At 44.7% G+C, this 23,893-nt stretch overlaps 1 protein-coding gene across 3 annotated transcripts; it reads right to left on the bottom strand.

The window, feature by feature from the left end:
- Positions 1 to 6,899: 6,899 nt before the first annotated feature.
- LOC118512698 (ubiquitin-conjugating enzyme E2 R2) lies at positions 6,900 to 23,449 on the bottom strand. 3 transcript variants are annotated; one of them, XM_036057512.1, is made up of 6 exons: positions 22,583 to 23,449; positions 21,327 to 21,924; positions 16,328 to 16,414; positions 16,015 to 16,247; positions 15,832 to 15,946; positions 6,900 to 8,768 (listed from the first exon to the last, which is right to left on the bottom strand). In XM_036057512.1, exons 2-6 carry the CDS (start codon positions 21,501 to 21,503, stop codon positions 8,655 to 8,657), a joined length of 726 nt encoding a protein of 241 aa, XP_035913405.1. In that variant the 5' UTR covers positions 21,504 to 21,924; positions 22,583 to 23,449; the 3' UTR covers positions 6,900 to 8,654. The 3 variants fall into 3 exon arrangements, with proteins under 3 accessions (XP_035913405.1, XP_035913406.1, XP_035913407.1); XM_036057513.1 differs by having other exon boundaries at positions 21,327 to 21,920; XM_036057514.1 differs by lacking the exons at positions 21,327 to 21,924; positions 22,583 to 23,449 and adding an exon at positions 16,529 to 16,661.
- Between the last annotated feature and the right edge of the window lie 444 nt (positions 23,450 to 23,893).

Here is a 23,893-nt window from a genome sequence, read left to right as displayed (position 1 = left end):
GTCCGATAGCACTGCAGCAGCTGCCCGATCGTCCGCTCTCGAACGGATGAATTATTTAATTGACCACTTCTCGCAACCCGACGCACTCCGAAGGTGGCTATTTGCTAAGTGCCGAAAGTGCATCCAGCCGTCGGTACAGGCAATAAATTGTTATGCGATGATGCATTAAATCTTGCCGCACGAGGGTAATACCGTTTCGACTTCCGTTCGATGCAGTTTTTATTTACGGTTGCATTTCGCGGTTCTTGTTGTTTTTAACGCTAGAAAAGCGACCAGGGGATATGCTGTTCACTTTTCCGGAAAGATCAAACGGTGTCGGATCCTCAGCAGTCAGGGCAGTTAGTTTTCGTTGACCTTTTATGGAGGGATGTGTTTGGTTAAGGACGGCCGGGCAATGTGGTGATGATGAGACCTTACGCTGAAAGCAAGCAGCACATAATCAAAGGCTTTACAATTTATCGATGTGCAAATAGCTTTATAACAGTCATAAACTGTTTTAATAACGCCTTCAATATGAACGCTTGATGCTTCATGTTGCAGTCGAAACCAATTTAGCTCATCGCTTCATTTCTTCCAGCCTCAACAAAGCTTAAGTACATGAAAAACTTATACGAAAACTTTTAATGTTGAAATAGGTAGCGTAAGGATGTTTCGCCTACCGACAGAAGCTTAACAAAGACCACGTAAATACTATCCCCATCGAGCAATTAATAATAGAACAAAGACGAACAAAGGTTTGGCTCTTACGGTGTGTGGAACGTGCTTAGCTTTTACGAGCAACAGTTAAGTGGTCCTTTGTTGTGTATTTTAAGGCTTACGGTGGTCAGCTACTGGTTGGGGATGGAGTGGAAGACTTCGGTCCCACAACGCACTCGAACGAGATCCGTCCGTTCAAGGATCCAAGCAATTCACAAGGAATGTGTACCTTTCCATATGGAGGTTGCGGGATACAACATTGTTGAAAGGAAGAGTGTCTTACAATAAGGTGCAAAGTACTGAGAAAATTCTCAAATGGAAATGATTACCATAAGCGGTTTGTATTATGCGGAGGGAAATGCAATCTCCATCATTTAATCCTTTGATATTGCTGAACGAGCGGTGCAAAGCTGGTCAAAGCATTAAATAGCATAAACACACATCATATAGTATTGGTGTTGTGAAAAGGGCTGGCTGGCTGGCGGAATGCATTAAACACTGGTTAGAGAAAATCGTCACTAATCCTCATAGTTGTTGTACACATAGGTGGTGTAGATTGAGGTGAACTTCTTCAGATTAATAGAAAGTAAAAGTGATAAATAAATTGTAAGAAGAAGATGTAACTGGTATGAGCTACTTTCTAATTCCCTAGAACATCGTAAAGTTGCTTCTAAACGGTAAACAAACATGCTTGGCTTTGGTAAGCTTGATGCTTACCAAGAAAAAAATATTTAAACACTACACATACCTTTCGCTTCAAGCAATTTACCGATGTCCAAGCAGTGAGAAATGAACTGAGATATAAAATTTGGATTTGAAATTTGAAAACCTCAACTGCCAATTTAGTGACTCCACTAGACGAATTTATGGTGAATGTATAGAACCTGTCGTAGATGAATTAACGTCCTAGAGAGTCAACGAGGTCAGGAAGCAAAGGAGGGCAAAAATCGCCACTGGTGAAGATGGCTCCAGATGACTTCAACAGTCTCTGGGGTGCAATGTTCAATATCGTGTTGTTGATGTCATTGCTACTACGAATCAAGTTTTAACGAATGCTTTGCATGATGGCCTTCTACCTTTGCCTAGCAACCTTTGCTTGACGATTTTCCAAGGTTTGTTCCACAGTGCCACAAAATTGGTATAAATTGACTTACCTTCACTCATATGCAATCTGGCCAGCCGTTTTGCGCAGGAGTGTCTGATTCGGCACAGAATTCTTTGCCATTGTGTTCTTCAAGCAATTCCACGTGTGTTTTGCGGTAATCTTCTCTTGAACAATTCCAAAGAACTCATCACTAATAAATCCCATCAGCTGCAATTTTGCTCTCCGGTCCATCTACAAACACTTTGCCACAAATTGTTCTCCTTCAACCAAAGCTGTCACCGTTGAGTGCTTAGCTACTTCCCTAGCTTCTATGAAATCCTGAACAGTTCTAGAAATTCACTCTGTTCAGCTAAAACATATCAAAGCAGTTTTTCACTGAAGAATCGATAACCACCTAACGGATTAGTTATGCTTTGGTGCACTTAGGGAAATCAGTTAAAATATTACACGAAACTCTAACACCGAACGATTAAGAAAGACTAGATCTGAAATTCAAAAACACCCCTATTTATACCAAATAAGAAACAATTGACAACCAATGACTACTTTGGTTTTAATCTGGGTGGAAAGCCTACTTCATTTCCAGAAGGATAGTAGAAGCATGTTAAAAAAGTGGAAATGTAATAAACGTAAGTAATAAAGTAAGTAAGTAAGTAAGTAAGTAAGTAAGTAAGTAAGTAAGTAAGTAAGTAAGTAAGTAAGGAAGTAAGTAAGTAAGTAAGTAAGTAAGTAAGTAAGTAAGTAAGTAAGTAAGTAAGTAAGTAAGTAAGTAAGTAAGTAAGTAAGTAAGTAAGTAAGTAAGTAAGTAAGTAAGTAAGTAAGTAAGTAAGTAAGTAAGTAAGTAAGTAAGTAATTTTAATCCTAGATAAATCATCCGAAACTCTCTAGCAGCCGTTCTCCATACTTACACCCTCGAAAGGTATTTTCACAGAATCCCTGCTCCATAGTGGTCGGGACGTTCGCGATACAGTCTGACCATCGCAACAGGAATCCACAGTTCACCAGGCCACATTTATCCGAACCCTTCTCCAGCGTGAAGTGGTTCACACTGTTCGACGAGTCGAATGTTTGTGAATGAAACTGAACCTTTACATTGAACACTGATAACTGATTGTGTTGGAAAACCACCGACGCGACGCCTTTTCCTACTCATTTACCCCGTACCGTATCTCGCTCTCTCTCTCTCTCTATCTTCCCGTCGTCGATGATATCTGTTTAACGTTGCCGGAATACGATAAAAATCTCGAAATGGCTTTTCCCCACTAGAAGGCAAAGATAAAGTTCATCGCAATAAACAACTTTCGTCAGTTTCGGGCAGCGCTATTTTAAACACATCAACCTTCCCAGATACATCCCCGACCCGAGTAGGGCAGATGGCAGATTCTGGCCGGCGAACGAAGCAGCAAGAAAACGAGAGCACGGGTCTCACACACCGCACAAAAACACACACGCGGGCGGGCTCGGGATGCTGTTCCGATGCAGGGAGTTGTTCTTTTCGAACCTGTTCGATTGGCTTCAAGTGCTGAGTAATGGAGATTAATGTGGTTTATCTGGTCGGTCCACCACCACCCGTTCATTGTACGGTGGTGGAATTGGGTTTAGACGTAAACATACCGACCGTTCCTTGGTCCTGCCGGTCCGAGTCGGTCCGGAACATGGTTGGTGGAAAGGTGGCATGTTTATCCTGATAGATGAGATCGATCAATCGATCGATTGCAATCCGTGGCTGACGTTGAAAGGTCACCATCGGGAATTGTTGCTGGCCGGACTGGCTGCCGGACGGATGACGAGATCTCCTTTTTTCTTGTGGATTAGCACCAGAATTGTACCACTTGGACTGGTTTAAGTTGATTAGACAGTTTAGAGAAATATCGTAGCGATTAAGAAAGTCAAATATTTATGGCTGCAGGGATCAGTAATTGAATCATTCAGGTGTCTTCCTAAGGTAGTGGAATACATTGCTAAAATATCAAAAATATGAAAATAATTTTAAAAAATTGAAAAATTAAAAAAATATTCCTAAAAATGGTAAAAAAAGAGGAAAAGATGCAATTAAGATGATTAAACTAAAAGAAAGAAGGCAAGAGAACATAAAAATATAAACAGTACTAAATATTAAACATGAAACCCCCTCCTTTAATGTGTATAATTATTGTTTTGACTGTAAAATTGTAAAGGTGCTAACTGGGTGCTGCTAAACTTTCACCCCATAATCTTATCTTAATTGCATTCAGCCATTAAATTGCTCAAATTGCACGGTGCTAACATTATCAAAGCTAAAAGAAAAAACTTTAAATTTCCCCATAAAGCACACACGCATAAACGCATCTTACGTGGTGTGTTGCACTTTTTTCTCAACATCAAACCACCACTGATGCAATATGATCGAGAACACAACAATCGCGCCTCAAAGGGCGCGGTTCACTTTGAACGCTCGATCCTCGAACGCCCAAACCACCAACCGATCGCCGATCGCAACGTTTTTGGGAAGCGGAACTTTTCGCCGTGGCGGCTTTCTTTGAATTACGGTGTTACGGTGTTTTTCTTTTTTCGTTTTCCAGTTCCAGCTTAGTTAATTAAAAGGGGAAAAAAGGGCCGTTTCCCTTTTTACTCTGTTTACATTATACGCCCTAAAGTTGCTTTTAAACGATGTGGAACTTTGCGGAGATGTAATGTGTAACGGGGAGGTGTTGAATTTCTCTTTGATTCTTTTTGTAGTTTATTAAGTCTTTTTTGTAAGGGGGAATACGAAATTAGAACGGAAACAATTAATTATGCCTTTTAGAGTGAAACTTTAAAAATGCCATCGTTGATTAATTCTACTCTACGAATATTAATGGGCAATTTTTAAAATTTTGTTTATAACTAAATATGTTTTAAAAGATCATAAAAGAAATATTTACATGAACAAAAATCGTTTAGAATCACGGCCATTTTGGAACGAATTTAAATTCCTTATTTGCGTTAGAATAGAATAAAAAATTGCAAATATTCTTATACTTACTTCCAACAGCGATCTTAAGACTTCACATGCTGTAGAAATCCTCGAAACTGCTCATGGTTCTAGCGCCGTCGTCTACCAGTCCAATATTTCGGCACCTCTGGCGGACGTCTACCACGTCTTTGCTGTTTGAACAGCTCACCGGAGTCTGGTGAATCTGATTCGCATCAGGCTGTAGTTCAACCAGTGTATCAACGTTATTGTGGTTGTGGACTTGTGTGTCAAGAAGGATAGATTCTTCATCCTTTGGTAAAGTTCAGCTAAGTAAGAAAGTCTCAGAGCAATCATATTTATGCAGGGCATCTTTCCATATACAGGAGTTATTCAATCACTTAGGAGGTTATTTAAAATGGATAGTGACGTAATGCATCGTCGTTGTCATGAGAAAATCCTCAATCGATTTCCAATATTCCAAATCCATAAATTGGATCCAAACCCAGCATCATCAGCATATGCCAGAGGATCTGGATTGACGTATAGCGATATGATCCTTGAAGTTCATACCGCTGAGACTTTGATGGCCGTTTCGATTGCACCAGATTAAAGGGAAGATAGACAAGCACACCTCGAGTAGCAGCAAAAGGTTCTGAGCGTTTTCCACCCTCCTACACTACGGACTTATTAGGTGGGTCATAGCCATTCGTTGCATATAGCAAGCGTGTATGCTTCTCTGCCATCTTCTCTAAGATTTGTGGTATGGTGAAGATCTAATGGCTCTGTTAATGGGGTAGGATCCGAGACTCCTTTCGGGGTTACACAGGCTCTCCTACCCATCCCCTATTCTGTCACGTCCTCGTCGTACAGAGTGTTAACTTTCCCCACCACATATCCAAGCTTGGGTACACGGGTCTGTCTCAACCCCTTGGGCGGATGGTGGAGCTAGGCTAAACAGGAGGGGGATGGGCAGACCAGGTAACTGGGTCTGCCTATACGTCGAGAGGGGAACACCAGACGTTAAACCGAACGGCCACGAGGCCCTCCAGTCACCCTGCCTCAAGTAACCTATCGACTACAGAAAGCAGATACAATTATGCGATACCCGGACTTCCCGATTACTTCACCTATCTGATGGTCAAAAGTCAGCACCGACAACAAAATTGATGTTGAGGTACGCGCAAGGGTGTTGGCAGCCAACCGGTCATACTACAGCCTGAGGAAACTTCTCCACTCTAAATACCTGTCGCGACGAACGAACGATGCTCAGAAGGATTTTTGGCCCCGTATGTGTGGAAGGACAATATGGAGGAGCCGCTACAATGAAGAGCTCTACGAGCTGTACTGTACGATCCGGTGGGTAGGTCACGTCATGAGAATGACACCGGACGACCCAGCCCGTAAAGTCCTTTAAGGCCGTCCACACGCCAGAGGAGGCGTGGTAGGCCCAAATTGAGATCGAATGATGGCGTTGATGCGTCCGCCAGAACGGCCAGGATAATGGATTGGTATCGAGGATTGTTGCAGCAGGCCAAGACCGCAAAGCGGTGGTAGCGCCTGATAAGTAAGTAAGTAAGTTCTCGAACTCAATTTCTCAGCCACAGATTTGTTGCACAGATGATGTTTTTACCAGTGTTCACAATCTATGATTTATTATAGTTTCTGTTGCTCACTGTTGCTACTGCCATCGTCGCTACATTACAACGTGTTCCCGCGGGGCACTACATGTCCTGAAGCCCTGAAAAATAACTAATCGAATCCGAACGGCAAACCGAACTCCGGTTTTTATTTTCTCAACCTCCAATTTTGGGTACTTTTCATTCGTTTTATTGCTTTCGGTATATGGTATTATGTGCATCATATTGAGCCTGGGTGTATGGGGTTAGGGTTGGGTATTCAAGCCCGAGCCAGGTGTCCCTCGCAGGCTTCACCACCCCTTTTCCCACCAAGCTCTCATAGCATTACGGATTTTGTTTTCCCGGAAGTTGCTTCGTTTCTTTCGTGCAGCTCTCCTCTAAACATTAGCTTTTAGTCACCGCTACGGTCACATTACAAATCACGGTATATTGTATTGTATTAGACATGCTGCGTATAGCTTTACTGCAATTGGCACCCCTCAGGCAAAGCTGATAAATGAAATAAAGGACACACACAAAAAAACCGGACATTTTGCTAGCACTGTTAATCATGTATTTACATTCTACACTGCCTGATTGAAGAGATGACGATGCTTTTGGACGTTTTGAACTGTTTTGTAATGAGCGTTTTCAGGGAAATGGTAAACGAAAAAAAAAATCGGTAAATGAACAATTTTAATTAAATTAATAAAAAATAATGTTCGTTAGCGGCACCGCACACCCCAAGAGCTTCCAGAGTAGCGTGTGAGAAAGGATTGCTTGACACACACACACTCAAACGCACTCGGCCACCCTGGAGGTTAGGGTGTGTCGGTGGATGGATGGAAAGAAGGGAACCTTTGTCGCCTTATTTCTGCCTTCCTCAATAGCGTTCGATTCGTACTTGGCTGCCTGTTCATCGGCGCTCGCTCGGCGGGGGGTGGCTTACAGAGTAATCAAAGACGGCGATCTTCCTCTTCGTTTGTAACATTTCTCTCATTATCAATAATAATACGCAGTTTCCATTTTCCAGGTCACCGTCCATGTCCACTTTACGCATCGCTATCGGTTTGGGTCTACGGAGCTCTCTCTCTCTCACGATGTCTCGCGCTGCTAGGTAAAACTACAAACTATTGCATGTCCTTTCTCGAGCACAGGTGTTTCGTATATTCTGCCCCCGTCTATACACTGTGTCCTGCGCACTTGCACTTATCCGGAGACTAATTGAACGTAATTAATTATGATTAAGGGATGCGCTTGTTCATATCAATCATACGTGTAACAGCGGACGCGCGCGCCTTAGGTTCGCATCAACTATTTCTTCCCTCGACTCTTACTATTCTCTCACGTGCTGCTTCATTACGAGTTCATAGGGACACAAAAGAGCAACGAGTACAGCAGCTAATCGAGCTTAGCAAAGAAGAAAAACCCGAAGCTAGTGCACAAAAATCGAAACAAAAAAAAAAAGCATCGCAAGAAAAAAGGACGAAAAAATATAAAATGTTTATTACGTCTCTGATGTTCACACTAAATAATGCTGATATAAAACAAAAAATTTAGGGTTACCCTGTTCCATTGTGATTTGGGGTGGTTCAAATTATACCTCGCAGACGCGCTTGCATCGCTTCGCGGAAATTTTTAAAAACTATCATCACTACACAGATTTTAGTACGCCATGAGATAACATGCACGATCGCTCTCTCTCTCTCTCTCCGCCATCGATCAATCGATCTCCGCTTTTCTTCTTCTATCCATCCAGCCACAATCATTAGATTAGAGATGATTGCATCGATTTGAGCAGGGCTTTCAGTTCTCTGTGTGTGTGTGTGGTTTAAAAATACTACAGCAGCTTCCTTCACTGCCTTCACAATAATTTCATACACTTCCTTTTCCCTTTACACGTTTGGTGGTGGTGGCGCGCACTTAACCTTCCAATTTTTTTTTTGCCGGCCGATGTGTGTGTGTGACAGGGCAACGAAAAGGAAAAACCATAACAGACAAACAATGTCTCGCGAACATTGGCACACTCATCAGCAACAAACACGATTCGACGACAGATTCCGCCACCGCCAACGAGAGCTTTGCTGTTTGAGATCGCAACACCCAAAAAGGGTTGTGCTGTTGCCTCCCGCGCGCTCTCTCTCTCTCTCTCTCATCGGCATTCATTTTTATAATTCCTGGCCCAAGCTTTGAACCGAATGTCTCCCCCATGCTTTACGGGACACATCACTCGATTTGGTTACATTTCTTCGCTGATGCTGCCCGTCATCGTCGCCGTCGTCTGGCCGAGAGTGTAAGCTCGTTAGGATTCACCGTTGCCACTGTCATCACCGTCGGCGTACGATTCAACCGATGCATTATCGTCGTCCTCCGTGTCGAGATCGTAATCATCGTCGTAGAAGTCGGTCATATCGAGCTGGAATTGAAACAAGCAAGCAAAAGCGGGAACAATACTTTAATATCATATGCAGCTAAACGCAAATAGACAAACTTTGGATGGCATTGAACATTGCGGGAGAAAACTACGTGGATCGAATTGTGCATGTATCATATATGTCGGCCAGGTAGTAGATGCGACAGCGGCCCCGGTTATTCGTCCATAGAATGAGGACTGACTATCCAACTATTCGGTATCAATAAGTCAAGTCAGTCAGAAATGGCAGGCTTGAGCCTAATAGAAAGAGGGGGTTAGGTTAAGAAGAAGAAGGATGTCCTAAATCCAAGAAAAATGTTTCCAAATATTGAGACAGCATCCCGACCGCCCGCCCTTCGGCAAACGGTGTGTCAGTTGATTCAACAGAATGGATAGATAAGGGATCTCCGATAGAGATTTCCTACAAAATTCTCAGGATCTTTGCTAAAACACAGGTGGAAGTTGGAGAAGACCTGGACAACGTTGTCTGAGAGATGGATGGAAGGTTCTTCTTAAATAATATCCGTCGAGTCTAGGATATTCTTAACCGCTTAGACCTCTGTCCTCATTCCTCCGTTGGTCCAAGTGTCACAAGGATAACAACCTCCGGGCGTTAAGGCAATGATTTAAATTGCCAGTTTCTGCTGCAGAAGTCAGAAGATGTTGTAAAACTCGAAGCAGTTATAACTGAATAACAAGAGTTAATTTTACTCTTCTTAAAAATGGATTTCTATAGCCCAGAACTATCGAATTAAAAACCTTGAAGATCTTTATCTAAATCATTCCTAAACTAACCTAACAATCGTTTAAAGAAAAATCATGCTTTAACAAACACAAACAATCAACTTTCAATCCAATTCGAAACTGAAAGGGGCGAATCAGCAAACGCAAAAATCCCCAACAGCTCAGCAACATTCCAGCTCATTTTACTAACGAGTGGACATATTACCAGCGCTGCTAACAACATCATCATCCACCCTGAACCGTCCTATAGCCCCGACGACTTCATTCATCCGTGGGAGAGATGGAGCAACAAAAAACACCAAGGAATTCAAAGTTCGGGGAGTTTCTTTTCCTGACATCTGAAGAAATCGCTTCCGAGGCAGTTAATCGGTAAGCAGGGGGAGCGTCTGAAACGACCACAACCGGGGACCGCTGCACACGGAGCGTAATACACAACGTCGCTGTCGTCTGTGACATATGATGCGTGAAAATGCAAGCCATAATATTTCCCTCACGCTGGCAAAGTCACTAATAAATGTGTAGCTATTTGTATAGCGCTACAATGGAACCGCCCACACCACCCTATTCCCGGCGACCTGCGTGGTGTGCGGTGCCGGTTAGCTGCTACTCTATAATCCCTTCGGGAGTCATTTGCAGCAGATTTCCGGCACTGCAACCCCCCGGGGGCAAGCTAGGGGGCCGCACATCGGGCAGGAACTCCGAGTACATATGATGTACTCTTAAGCACGCCGTATTCGTGTCCGTGTGTGGAGAAGCCATCGCGAAAAACTACCCAACATAGCATTCGCATTCTTGGTGCCATTCGAACGGCGGTTCGGTTGGTAGTTTGGTCCGATTTACGATTTACTAGGGGGAAGATTCTTCTGCACAACTGCCATCGAGGGGTTGAAGAAGGTGTATTAACTTTACGATAGGGTAATTTATGATGGTAACTTCGTAGGCCGAATGAGATTGATTCCAGCGAACATGACAATGGAGTAGCAGTGAAGGACTTCTCCTGCGAGACCTTCCCAGTTGGTACATCTTGTTTGCCCCGTAATTCATGCTCTTTTGCTATTTTATGGCTTATCTTTTCCTAACTCTGGTAGTAGAAAAAAAAACTGTAGACTTAAGTTGTTGGAAAGTAGCTGCCTTATGAGCATAAACCATATCCTTGAGGAACCCTCTCTCAGATCATCTCCTCATCAGGTCTTATGGGAATTCGTAAAAACGGGCTCGTTTTTATAAAAAAAAGTCTGATAACGTAAAGAATTTTAAACATTTGAATAATCCAGCATGTATCGGTAGCAAATAAAATCTCCAAAGTGTATGTAAACCCACCGGGCGTCAAAGTCAAACCAAGACAAGAAAATGAAACACTTCCTATGGAAGCTTCTTACAAGGATATCACCACTAAGCATGCCAAAAGCAATGCCAACACACGGTGAAGGTGATAAGTGATGTGTGGAAACAAATCTTATTAGTGGCACCTTTTCCCACCTTCGCCAGACCCACTGCTCAGAAGCACGGACACCAGCAGAAACTGAACGGGAAGCCGATTTCACGCAAGAGGCAACGCTCGCGCTCTCTTTCTTTTTTTTAACACTCGTTATACTCGTTTCCCGCATCCCAACCCCGTCCGTGTGGCGGGAGATATTTTTCAAAGAAGTTATTTCTATAATTAATATAAATATACAGCCATTTTTCATGCCATTCTTGTGTGTGTGTGTGTGTGTGTGTGCTGGGAGAACACTTCTTTCCCGTTTTGCTTCCCGGACTTTGCTGTTTCGAAACTCCGGGCCCCAACTCGCTGCCCGACTTCTGAAAACTGGATTTAAAGGCCTTCCCAGTGCTCTGCTCCTCGCACCGAATGCAGTTTAGCTTGCTGGATGAGTGAGGCAAGGCAAGGAAACAGGGCAGAAGCAACGGATCAAAATTAGCGATGTGGCGGGTTTTATCATACAGTTCACAAGAGGAGGCTCTTTCTCAGTGGACGTGATGAATGGGGGCAAAGTGCATAGAGATGCATCCGCAACTGACTTTTGGCCAACTCAACAACATCAATCGCTTGCTGGAGGATGATACTTTGCGAAGTTCAAAGGCTAAATGTAGATGGCTGAAGATGCGACCAAATCGCACCCGTTTCGAGTATTTCGGGACTGGTGATTATGGGGTTTTTTGTTTCGCTAATCAGAGGAAAATTTATTACCTTCAATGTTTGCGGTGTCAGTATCGTTGACTGATGGATTCATCTTACACTGGGCGTATATGAACAAAGCAATCTAATATAGCCCACAGTTATTGCACAATATTTTCTCACATTACATAGAGCAGCCTAGAGGACCCAACAGATGCAACAGCAACATGCAAAAAAATCGGCTGTTGGCTTTAAAGCTGTAAAAATTGGCAAAACAAATCTTGCCTTCCAAAACATCTTGACCGTCGTCATAGATCGAAGCGACTCGCCTTAAAGACTTAACAAATACTCCCTTACATGCTAAAAACCCTTCATCTAACCTCATCTACTACCTTGACCTAATCCTAATTAACTTAATCTTACTTAGCAAGTCAGGTGAAGAGGAGAAAGTGTTAGGTCGAGGAAAACATACGGAAACGGAAAGAGCATAACGAAGGGGTAGTAGATCAAAAAGATGGGAATAGGAATTGAAGGAGCAGATAGCGCGAACTAGCGGATCGCTCCTCCCCACTGATGTACGACCAGGGGGGATATAAACACAGGGAGAGTCGTGAACGGAGCAATCGCAAAGGAACATACAAGGGAATCGCGGAGCGTAGGACAGGTGCATCAATAGAGTTTAATAGAACCGCCACAGCAAAGGTAGATTGTGAAATGGATCGGCGAACTTCTAGCGACTGCAGCGATCAAGTAACCGACATCTATCCTCATAGCAAGGCAAGCTAGTAGACCAATCACCAGTAGGAATCCTTTGAATCATCTTGTGAAGGACCTTTGGTTTCGCTCGGTGCGGTCAATGTCTGAACGCATCTCATCAAGGCGCAAAATAAGGTTTTAAGGCATCGAGCTGGGATCGCTAAAATCACGAGCTACAACGCTTCAAAACACCAAGAGTCCTACGTGCACTAGACACTAGGCACTCTATGTATGGTAAATGTATGGTAAATGGTAAAGTGTTCACTTCCTTCAATCGACCGTCAATGCCAGATTGGGTCATTTGAGCCCTAATCGATGCATGTGTTCAATATGTTCAAAATACCCCTCACTATCGTCAATCGATAAATACAATTTGAAGGATTAAACGGTTACTGGCCATTTTCTTCTACCAGCAAAATTTGCCACTCTCCCAATATTGGTGCCGTTAGAGAGTTTAATTCGTATTTTACTACCAAATTCAGCAGAGACAAAAAATAGACAATAGACTAAAAGCAGCTTCTTAATATAATTTGAGTGTCAATCTGAGACAAGAGATCGATTTTTTTTTATTCATAAAGAACGGCCTGGCCGTATTGCTGAGAGATCGATATTAATGTTTTCACTTTTATATACCAAAACCTTCCGATTTGCGAAATAAAAAAGAAAACAGTGAGCAGATTCTCTGTCGATAGCTTTCAAGGCAAAAATCATCATGCGGAAAGCCCGGAAAGCCAAAGGAACATAACAATTCCTAGACGGGGAAATGGTTATTGTTATTGACCAGCCGTCGCCCATTGCGTGTTTGGATTTCTTTTCCTGCACAAATTTCAAGAACAACGCGGAGCCTCTTCCCAATGCCCAAAAGAAGTAGCAAAAGCACAATCGTTGAGAGAGAGAGCGAGATTTTGCAGCTTTAAATGCTGTGTTCCCAACCTAACGTTGGTGACATTCTTGTAAAATATCGAATAACAAGAAGTCCACCCGTCCACATAATCGATAATACTGAACGTTAAGTTGAACACGCCTCGCTCGGCCAGTCTGCGAAAGCATATTGATATTGATACCGTGTAAACATGTCTGGGCTCATTCCTTCAACCGCACCGCATGATGACCGAGAAGAAGCTTATGTCTCGCTCCTGGTTTCTTCTGTACCACCAACTAGACTGGAATTCCCCCCAATGCCCCCCACCACATAATGGGCCGCGAAAGAAAGATTATGCTAAAGCCGAAAGTATAATAACGATGTACGCGATTCGATTTTCAATAAACAACCGTTGAGTTATTTGCCCCTGATGATTTATTTGTAAACCGAATCACACCCCGCTTTGCGCCTGTTGCACGGGCTCCATCGCAGTTTTACCACGGGAGCAAGAGAGTGTGCGGATGGCACGTTGGCCGTGGTTCGTAAAATCACGGTACAATGTTGCAGTGCAATCGGATACTACTGGCAGTTAAACGGAAGCCTCCATCAGACACAAACCACTACAATACGTAACGCTGGTCGAGCAAATCAATCACATTTTGAAGGAGTTCATGTAAATACATTCCATTTGCAGACGATGTCAAAAATGGCAGTGTCGGGGAAAGTCCTTGAACTTGGACATTAAGCAAGATGCATGCTAATCCGACATGCGTACGTAATGCTGTGAGCAAATCGGATCGTCTGTTTGCGATAAACGGTACAGCCGCAAATCGGCAAGCGCAAATTTATTGGAGGATTTACATACGAATATTAACGATTTTTCATCATGCTCGTGATGAGCAGCAAAATCATTCCAGCTTTTCACATATACAAGCAGGAAATGAAAGGAGCATTTTTGCCACTCTTAATAAAACCATCTCTTTCTACCATCTCTTCATTGATTTTAAAGCCGCATATGAAAGCATAGCCAGGGTAAAACTGTACGACGCAATGAGCTCTTTTGGAATCCCGGCCAAGTTTACCAGGCTTGTAAGATTGACAATGGCCAACATGGAAAACTCTCAGGGCTTTCCTTTGCTACCACCAAGGGCCTGCGCCAGGGAGATGGGCTTGCCTGTCTCCTTTTCAACCTGGCGCTAGAGAGAGGGCCATCCGCAAATCGGAGGTGGAAACTTCCGGGACCATCTTCTATAAGTCAATCCAGATCCTGGCATACGCTGATGACATAGACATCATTGGTTTGAGGCTCTCCTATGTAGCAGAAGCTTATCAAAGGATCGAGCGTGCGGCACAGAACCTCAGAATGGATTGACGAGACGGCCCTGCTAACAAACACTGATTTACGCAGGGGTGATGTACGGATGCAGGTGACCGCGCCTTCGAAGTCGTCCAAAACTTCACCTATCTGATGGTCAAAAGTCAGCACCGACAACATCATTGATGTTGAGTTACGCGCAAGGGTGCTGGCTGCCAACCGGTCATACTACAGAACGTTTATAGTCCCAGTACTCACATACGCCTCTGAAACATTGACTCTGTCCAAAACCGACGAAGCCCTCTTAGCCGCGTTCGAAAGGAAGATGCTCAGAAGGATTTATGGCCCCGTATGTGTGGAAGGACCATGGAGGAGCCGCTACAACGACGAGCTCTACGAGCTGTACGATGATCTCACTATCGTACAGCGCATTAGACTCGCCAGGCTGGCCGGTGGGCTGGTCATGTCATGAGAATGACACCGGACGACCCAGCCCGTAAAGTCCTTTTAGGTCGTCCACACGGACAGCTGAAGCGTGGGCCGGGATAACGGATTGGCGGACGACGGCGCTAAACCGTGAGCGGTATCAAGGATTGTTGCAGCAGGCCAAGACCGCAAAGCGGTTGTAGCGCCTGGTAAGTAAGTGAGTAAGTAAGAAAACAACCAGGATCTAAACCCTTTTTATGCTAAATACACCAATTAATAGAACCTCCTCTTGTAATTTGTTAGGCGCTAGGGCCACGGTCATACAAAAATGAATGAATCAATTTCAGACTAATCGTACAGTACGTCGTCCCTCTGTTTCGGTATCCACAGCAGGTGTATAAATTATTCATTTCCGACAGTGTCAACTACCGCCGTTTGATTTGACCTTGCTGTGTAAGGCTAGAGCGAAAACAAACCGAACACACGGTCACCGTTTCGCGGCTGTTACAATAATTTAAATTAGCGCAAGGAGCATTAATATGCATAGGTGCAAATTGCATTGATAGAGCCAAAAGCAACACGAATGCACCGTGTAATTGAATACGTCCGCGCACATTCATTTTACGTCCGATAACCTCTTGGGTTGGGCATTTGCTCAAGAATCTCGCTTGAACTGACGTAAGCATGGGGATTGCAACACACGTTCTATGCCCGCTGGTTTAAAACTCTCGCCCCAAACCAAAGCATACTCCCATTGGCCAGAATTTAAAAAATGAAGATAAGAAAAATGTTTGCCTTCAGCAAGAATCGAGTCGGGCTTATTCCAGTGGGCAGTGATGAAACTCACCTGTGGCTCCTGGCCGGTAGGTTTCGTTTTCGACTTGATGCAATACTCTTCTAGCGTGAGCGGTACAATGATGCCTTCCTTTTCCGCTTCAGCCTTGGCGGCCTGTGCTTGTCGTCTAAAATGGGATGGAAAATGGTAACCGATTAGGGATCCGGTTCGTGCTAGCGCGGCTCGCATGCGTACCTTATTATGTTAGGATATTCATTGTCCTTGCCGTGCGAATCTCGCCATCTTCGGTACATGACGGACGCGTCGACGTTTGCTGGCGAGTAGGTGTTCGGTTCGTTGAGCAAGGAAATCACGGATAGCAGGATGGTACGTACGTTCTGCGTCGGGTTCCATCGTTCACACGGCAGTTCGCCACTCTGCGGATCGTCAACCGGTGGATGGAGGATTGAGATGCAGAGATCACCATTCTAGAAAGACAATGCAAACGAAATTTGCGGTTAATGGTGGTGTCTTTTGCTAAAAGCCAGCACGGCTTCGATTCGCTTACCTCGTAGACATTCGGGTGCCAGACTTTTGTTAAAAATCTTATCGACGGTGGAGAATATGGATAGTCTGGGGGAAATTTCATGTGCGCCTAAAATGAAAAGAAGGAGAGAAAAACAGGAAACGGATTAAGTTCATGTTGGAAATGTTATTTGCCATCCGAATGATAAGATCGAATGAAAATCAAAACTTCACTGCCGATTACCCAACCAGTTGGGATGATAGTGGACAATGATTCTTCAATAGCTATACTGGCGCCGGTCTTCACACGGCAGGACCGGGATTCAAATCCCATTCAGACCGCCTCCCCGTACGCAGAGCTGATTGCTTTACTGCGGGTTAATTTAAGTCACAGAAAGCCAGAAATAGCAGGCCGAGACCTCTCGAGGTTGTAGTGCCAGGCAAGAAGAAGAAGAAGCTACATGTTTTGATTTTTGCGCTCAAGGTTCGTGCACGTGCGAACTTTCAATCAGTCTGTGACTACTACTTGAATGACGCGCGTACAAATTATTGATAAGCATCAGGCGATAGTGAATCTGGATGCACTAGATTAAAGGGGTTTACTTATAGGAATGATACTTCTAGTGTTATCATATAAAGGCGGAACGATCTTCAATAAATATAAATATTAATTTAAAACTAGTAATAGGGACCATGAACGTAATACAATGTTTGAAGTACATTACAGATATCTCATCAACTGTTTTGTTTGCCACTTGCACTGATCTTCTTCTTCTTCCTTGGCACTACAACCTCGAGGGGTCTCGGCCTGCCATTTCTGGCTTTCTGTGACTTAATTTTACCCGTAGTGAAGTAGTCATCGTTACGTACGGGGAGGCGGTCGGGATGGGATTTGAACCCCGGTCCTGCCGTGTGAAGACCGACGCCACTGTTGCCTGGGCCACCGGACCGCCCTGATACTTGCACTGATATCTGGCACAAATTCTCACTGTGTTTTCCATTATTTACCACAGAGTTCTTCAAAAATCTCGGCAATGCGGCTAAAAAAGTAACCTTCGCTTATCAAGCGCTACCACCGCTTCGCGGTCTTGGCCTGCGGCAACAATCCTCGATACCGCTCACGGTTTAGCGCCGTCATCTGCCAATCCGTTATCCCGGCCGTTCTGGCGGACGCATCAACGCCATCACTCAATCTCAATTTGGGCCTACCACGCTTCCGCTGTCCATGTGGACGGTCTAAAAGAACTTTACGGGCTGGGTCGTCCGGTGTCATTCTCATGACGTGACCAGCCCACCAGATCGTACAGCTCGTAGAGCACATCATTGTAGCGGCTTCTCCATTGTCCTTCCACACACACACACGGGGCCAAAAATCCTTCCGAGTGTCTTCCTCTCGAACGCGGCTAAGAGAGCTCCGTCGGTTTTGGACAGAGTCCATGTCTCAGAGGCGTATGTGAGTACTGGGACTATAAATGCTCTGGCTAATCCTAGCTTCGTTCGTCGCGACAGGTATTTCGAGTGGAGAAGATTCCTCAGGCTGTAGGATGACCGGTTGGCAGCCAGCACCCTTGCGCGTAACTCAACATCAATGTTGTTTTCGATGGGCTGACTTTTGACCCCAGATAGGTGAAGTTTTGGACGACTTCGAAGGTGCGGTCACCTGTATCTGTACATCACCTCTGCGTAAATCAGTGTTTGTTAGCAGGGTCGCCTCGTTAATCTCCAACCCGAGGTTCTGTGCCGAACGCTCGATCCTTTGATAAGCTTCTGCTACATAAAAGGTAACCTAATAACTCATTTTAGGTAGTACAATATGAGCATACTCTTGTACTCTTGCACTCAGTAGCTTAACTGGAGCTTAATTCTTCAGCTGTCGGAGTGGAAATTGCGACAGCGCTTTTTAAGGTATTTTGAACTGTTGATCGTGAGCGATATTAGATAGAAATTGATTTATATTGTCTTTTAGGTTCATTGTCCCGTGTCATCTTTTTATTTTAAGGGAAGACAACTATATTTTATTTTTTATGATTTAAGTATGACGGCTTGCGCCGTATTGCCCTGAAAGACAAATATTTTGAAAATAATTTCGAACATCTCGTCCCTATACGGTGGTTTGGGTAGGATCATCGTCAAAAAATTATGATTTGAATATATATCACAAAAAAGTATTTTAGTAAGCTTCTTCACGGATCCTTCGATTCCCTTCGATCTACTAAAAATCGGCGAACAATTCCGTTTGATCCTGGATGCTGTGCTCCAGATCATAAGTACGGCTTGAGCGTAGACTAACGACTTTTTTAAAAATATTGGTAATTTATAACAATTATTTTGGCAGTTAGATAACAGTGAAATAGTAGCGACGAAAGTCTAAAAGTCTATTCGAATATCGCTCAGCATCCAAATACGCTGACCAGGCGATTAAGGCGATGCTGTGCGGAACACAGTTGATTATAATGTTTCCCTTGGTTGATTCTTATCAGCTTGTGCTTGTTCTACAAACCCCAATTCATAAACAATCTTCCCGAAAGCGAATCGAAAGACCTTGACTGACAACGCGACGATAACACACACACACACACACAACCGCGCCCAATAACCTCCCTTACTCAATGCCACCCGGGACCTTAACCGGAACACTATGACACGATGCAACGGGTGCATCGATTTCATCGAAGTACGGCACAGATAAGCGTGTGACGCGATGTTTTCGGTGGGATGGGGCTCCAGCCGTTCGTTTAGCTTTTTTTTTCTTTCGCAATCGGTTATTAAATGCACCACAACCCGCGATCGATTATTGTCGATTTGCTCCACTAGAACACAACGGCAAGCGGGGTAGCGGCGCAAACACCCCGGGTTGGAACGGGCAAAAAAAGGAAATTGACAGCATTACACAAGCACGAGAAAACCCGTTCCGGATGTACATATGTTCAGGCGCGTGCATTCTCACAGCCGTGCATGCATGGTTCCGATGACAAAAGCGTCAGCCCGGGGACATTGTAGGAAGCACCGGTGGCGGTGACGACAGCGGAAAGGGCCGCAAAGTACAGCCAACCAGAATAATCAATTAACACACACGCTAAAAATAGGGCCCTTTTTTCGCGGGCTCGCGTACTATTCGTTCGCGCTTGGCAGGAAACCGATATGGTAGACGGTGAACTGGCGCGAAGCGGACTCAAACATCTTATGACTATATAACCGACCCGCCTCCTAGCGAATTCACGGCGCAACGAATTCACGATCGGTTCAGCGTGTTGGCAATCGTGTGATTAAATATGTGACACTTCCGTCTCTCTGGCCACACAATTCTGCCGGGCTGAAGAAACACGGGGGGGGCGAATGTTTTCATGCAACAAGTACTGGTGGATGTGGTTGTATGTTTCTGGCTGGTTTCTTTATGTTTTCTTGGTTGTTGTTTCTATTTACTGCTGTTTGGCTCCTCTCTCCCCTCCCCTCTCCCCCACACCTGCTAAAATCGATAGCAGATGCATATTGCTGCACCGAAGGCGATGCAATATTGCCACACGCAGATCGATCCAACGGAACCTACTGGGAAAAACCTACCCGATTTTCTTTAAAATATCTTTTATAAAGGCAAAATTGATTTGTAGTTCAATTTATGGCATAAAAATCAGCCGTCTCCGATAATTTTCCTAACAGCAAGAATCACTCATTCGAGGTGATCGTCACACTTCTGCCGCACATGTGGTCTGCGAGTTTTTGCCCATATAGTCCAGGGACATTCTTCACCCAGCATTAGGATCAGGAATGTGCATATGTTCCCTGGATTAGGTGGACCTTTACACAGTTAGCAAAATCGCGGAGACACAAGCTCATACAATGAACAGCTCTGAACAATTTACCAACTTTTTGCGCACGTTCTGACCGTATTTACAAAATAATTGTTCCATAATACGCCCCAAATGGCCTCCCGGTATCGCTGCAACAAAGAACGAAACAGTATTCTGATATGAACGTACGCTTTCTAATTTCCTTATCTTGCATGGACACATGATGATGCCTGCAAGTTGGCCAATAAATATCGCTCAATAAAAAAAATGCTTTTCTGCGACGCAATACTGGGTGTGTGTGTGTCTTTTTAAGTTTGCATAGTTATAATCGATGAGTTACTTGAAACTGAGCTATGGAACCGAAGTTAAACCAGATCGCCGATCACTCGAGTTGTTGCTTTACTAAACATAGTAGTTAGAACTATTTCTCCAACATTGCAGACGCACTATCGCTCTCCGTAGTTTGTGGCCCGGGTTAATCAACGCGACTAAAGCCACATAAAAAAGCATTACCAACCCATCAACATAAAAAACCCCAGCCTTTTTGCCGTGCGAAGCGACCATTACACAAGCCGCAGAAGAAGCAACAGCGACCGAGCGACAGACGCTACCGAACAGCCCAGACTCGGCACGGCTGTATCGATCATTGGCGGCGACGGCAGTAGTGGGGATACGAGTTAAACGACTTCAGTAACGCAACGTTGTTCGTCGTCGTCGTCGTCGTGCTGCGGCCAAGGTTGTTTCGGTGAGCCCAACAGCGCCACTCATTTGCTCGATCATCGTGCATGATTACTCGCATTCGCACGGGCTCACGATCAAATCACGCGCAAGTCGATCGACGAAAAAGAAAAACCAAAAAAAAACCTTCCAATACGAATATGCTCTGCTTGGCGTTACAACGCGCCCAAGAGCTTTATCGAAGCTACGCGTACGAGCAGCTGATTATTCCCCCCCGTACCGTCTTTGTTGTGGTGATATAGCCAGAGCTAGGCGAAACGGTATGTATGTTTCCTTTTTTGGACAACACTCGCGCGCGCAACACCCGTTCAAGATCACAAAATGTTAAACATCATTTCCTGCCGTTCGACGATCGCGATCGAGGAAGGACAATCCCTTGCAAAGCAAAGTGGCGTTAGCGCACACGTGGAGATCGTTGGGAAAGAAGAAAGAAAGTGGTTGCTTGAAACAACGACCTTGCGTTCGTCTCCTCCAAGCCACCCCAAAAACGGCACAACGATCACGGTTCTTTCTCACCTTAAAGTAGCCACCCTGGTAGAGTGTGTCCGGCGGGCCGAAGATGGCCACTTCCCACTCGAACAGATTATCCTCGTTCAGCAGCTTCACGCGGAATCCCTCGACGGGTTCCTCCTGCAGGCTTTTGTATTCCAGCGAGAGGGCACGCACGGCCGAACTGGACGGTGTGGCGGTCATCGTGGATGTGTGGAGGTGTATGTGTTTTTGTGTTGAAGATTGATGTATTTTGCACGCCTAGCAAGAAGCTAAAGGAATGGCCTTTCCTTCCTTCCTAATCGCGTCGTTGAACGTGTTTAGCCAACAGCCAGCACTCGCGCCACTTATCTCTGTGACCGCTGCACAGATTCGACTGCCGCGCGTGTTGCACGTTGCGCTTCGAGGCAGCTCCGATACGCGAGCACAGATGCTTCGATCTGCACACGATGGATTCACTCTCGAAATAAATGCACGCGATGCACTTCCGCCCCTGGTGGTGTCGTTTTGTATTGGCGGCGATCCGTTGTCTGCCTGCCCTTTATGATCGTGAAGACCCCAAATGGTGACGCCAAAGATGACCGCGTATTTTGTATCTGCCTCCTTGGCGTTTGCTTGCGTCTAGCTAAAACGAGATCAATGTCGCAAGAAGATGGAGAGCATTACTTTCGAGTACAGAGACAACAATGCTTCATCAGTTTTGCTTTGTTTTGTACGCAGTGCCGATTTGTGCCATTTTTGCCACACATTTTCCTCCCAGCAATGGCCGATTTGCGGACGGCACGGATGAGACAAAGAAGATGTGTGTTTTTCCACGACACGTTCTGGCACGGAAAGCATTTGGTGGCCTAGGTGGGGGGGAGGGATGGGGTAGGATTGGAACGTTACAGGGATGACGGCAATCGAATGGGTGGAAACGGCATGAAAATGGCACGCTGGTACGATGGGGCAATGGTGGCAATGGTTTTGGTAGTTTTCGATGATTCAGGTGCGGTGTGGAAACAGTGGCAATTTCATCTAGCTCAAGGTTGCAGATGAAAAATGCATCCAGAGAGATGCCACAGCTCGGTCGGAACGAAGGAAAATATTGAACAACGGAAAAACCATCATCGTCATCATCATCTTCGTCGGGTGTGTGTGCTGCTGTGGATGAAGCTGGTTCGAATCTTCTCATTCTGCTATGTGTGTACCGCGATGCACCGAATCCGTAATCGTGTATGTGTGTGTGTGTGTCTGTGAGTGTATGTGCGAAATAAAAATAAAAACAATGGCGGACATTTTACCTGCTGACTTGGGTCGCGCTCTGCCTCGCTCTCAACCGTACCGTAAGCCGAACGCTTTTCTGCCTTCGCTCTCCCTCTCTCGCTCTCTTTGCAAGAGTCTTTCTTTGCAACCCTGTTTTCGTGAATGGAAAACGTAGCAAACGCTGGGTTTTCAGGGATTATGGTGATCGATCCAACTGGTCCAACGAATGATGAGCTTTCACCCAGGTGAATTTGTGTGTCTTAAAATGCGTTGCGTTATAGCTGAACGGTCCCCCCTTGGCAAGGATTGCACAAACAACCACACACACACACACACGCACGTACGCACGCACGCAGCTCTATTACGCTTCGCACACTGTTTTTGTTACGCACGCACACTTCCTGGGTGGTTTTTTTTTTATTGCCCAATACACTATACACACACTCACTTACACGGTACGCGCGCGACCTCGAAAGGCGCAACAACACCGAACGGGCAACGGCTACGGCTACAACAAAAGAAAACGCGTACACCTCCAACAAGGAAGCAACACTCGATTTTTCGTACCTGGCCCCCGTTTGTTCTCGAACACAATGTGGCTAAACGCCACACACACAAACACGCGCTCACGGGCACACACTAGCACACAGAGGTACACAGAGGACAACACAGCACGGGTTCTCGCTACTTGGCAGCCCTCAGACGGCAGCTACTGACAATTTGGCTTTCTGGGGCTGGTCAATATTAATTTTATGCGCAGCACGTACGACGATGCACGGGATCGCGGACCGAAATGGAAATTGTTTTTCAGCACTGTTGAGCCAGGAAAAAAAGGCGAAAAGGTGTGTGAGAAAACTCTCGAATGTATGTAGGTGCTCTTGATCGCTTTATTTTGACAACAATGAAGCGCTAGTGATGGGCATTTGTAATCCGCTCCGAACAGGTCCCAAGTAGCGGTTTTGTGCAATGGAGCTGTCATATGAAAGCTGGCAGTTTGAATTTTATATTTCTTTTCCAAGTTCGCTGTAATTATTGTAACACTTCATTAATGTATTGTGGTTCCTGTACTTTTAAGTGCATTTAATTTTTGGTTTACTATACCCATGATTGCAAAGGGATGATGCTTATGAAAATTTACTGATCCTAGTCGGATCGCTTTGATTCCCTACTTGGGGAAGAAACCGTTAATTTGATGTGTATGAGAAAACATTGAATTAAAATTTTATACTTTTTTAAAATTAAACTATTAAAATTTTTGTTATAATTAATACTGGTGGTAAAGCTAACGTGCTTAAAAATCTCCTCTGCATTCATTGTAGTGAGTATTATTGTATGCATAGGAGCAACAT

Source organism: Anopheles stephensi, chromosome 3 (genome assembly GCF_013141755.1).
Source record: "Anopheles stephensi strain Indian chromosome 3, UCI_ANSTEP_V1.0, whole genome shotgun sequence".
In the NCBI taxonomy this organism is placed as follows: Eukaryota; Metazoa; Arthropoda; class Insecta; order Diptera; family Culicidae; genus Anopheles; species Anopheles stephensi.
Note: the sequence above shows the minus strand (reverse complement) of the source record. Positions and strands in the feature narration are given on the sequence as shown.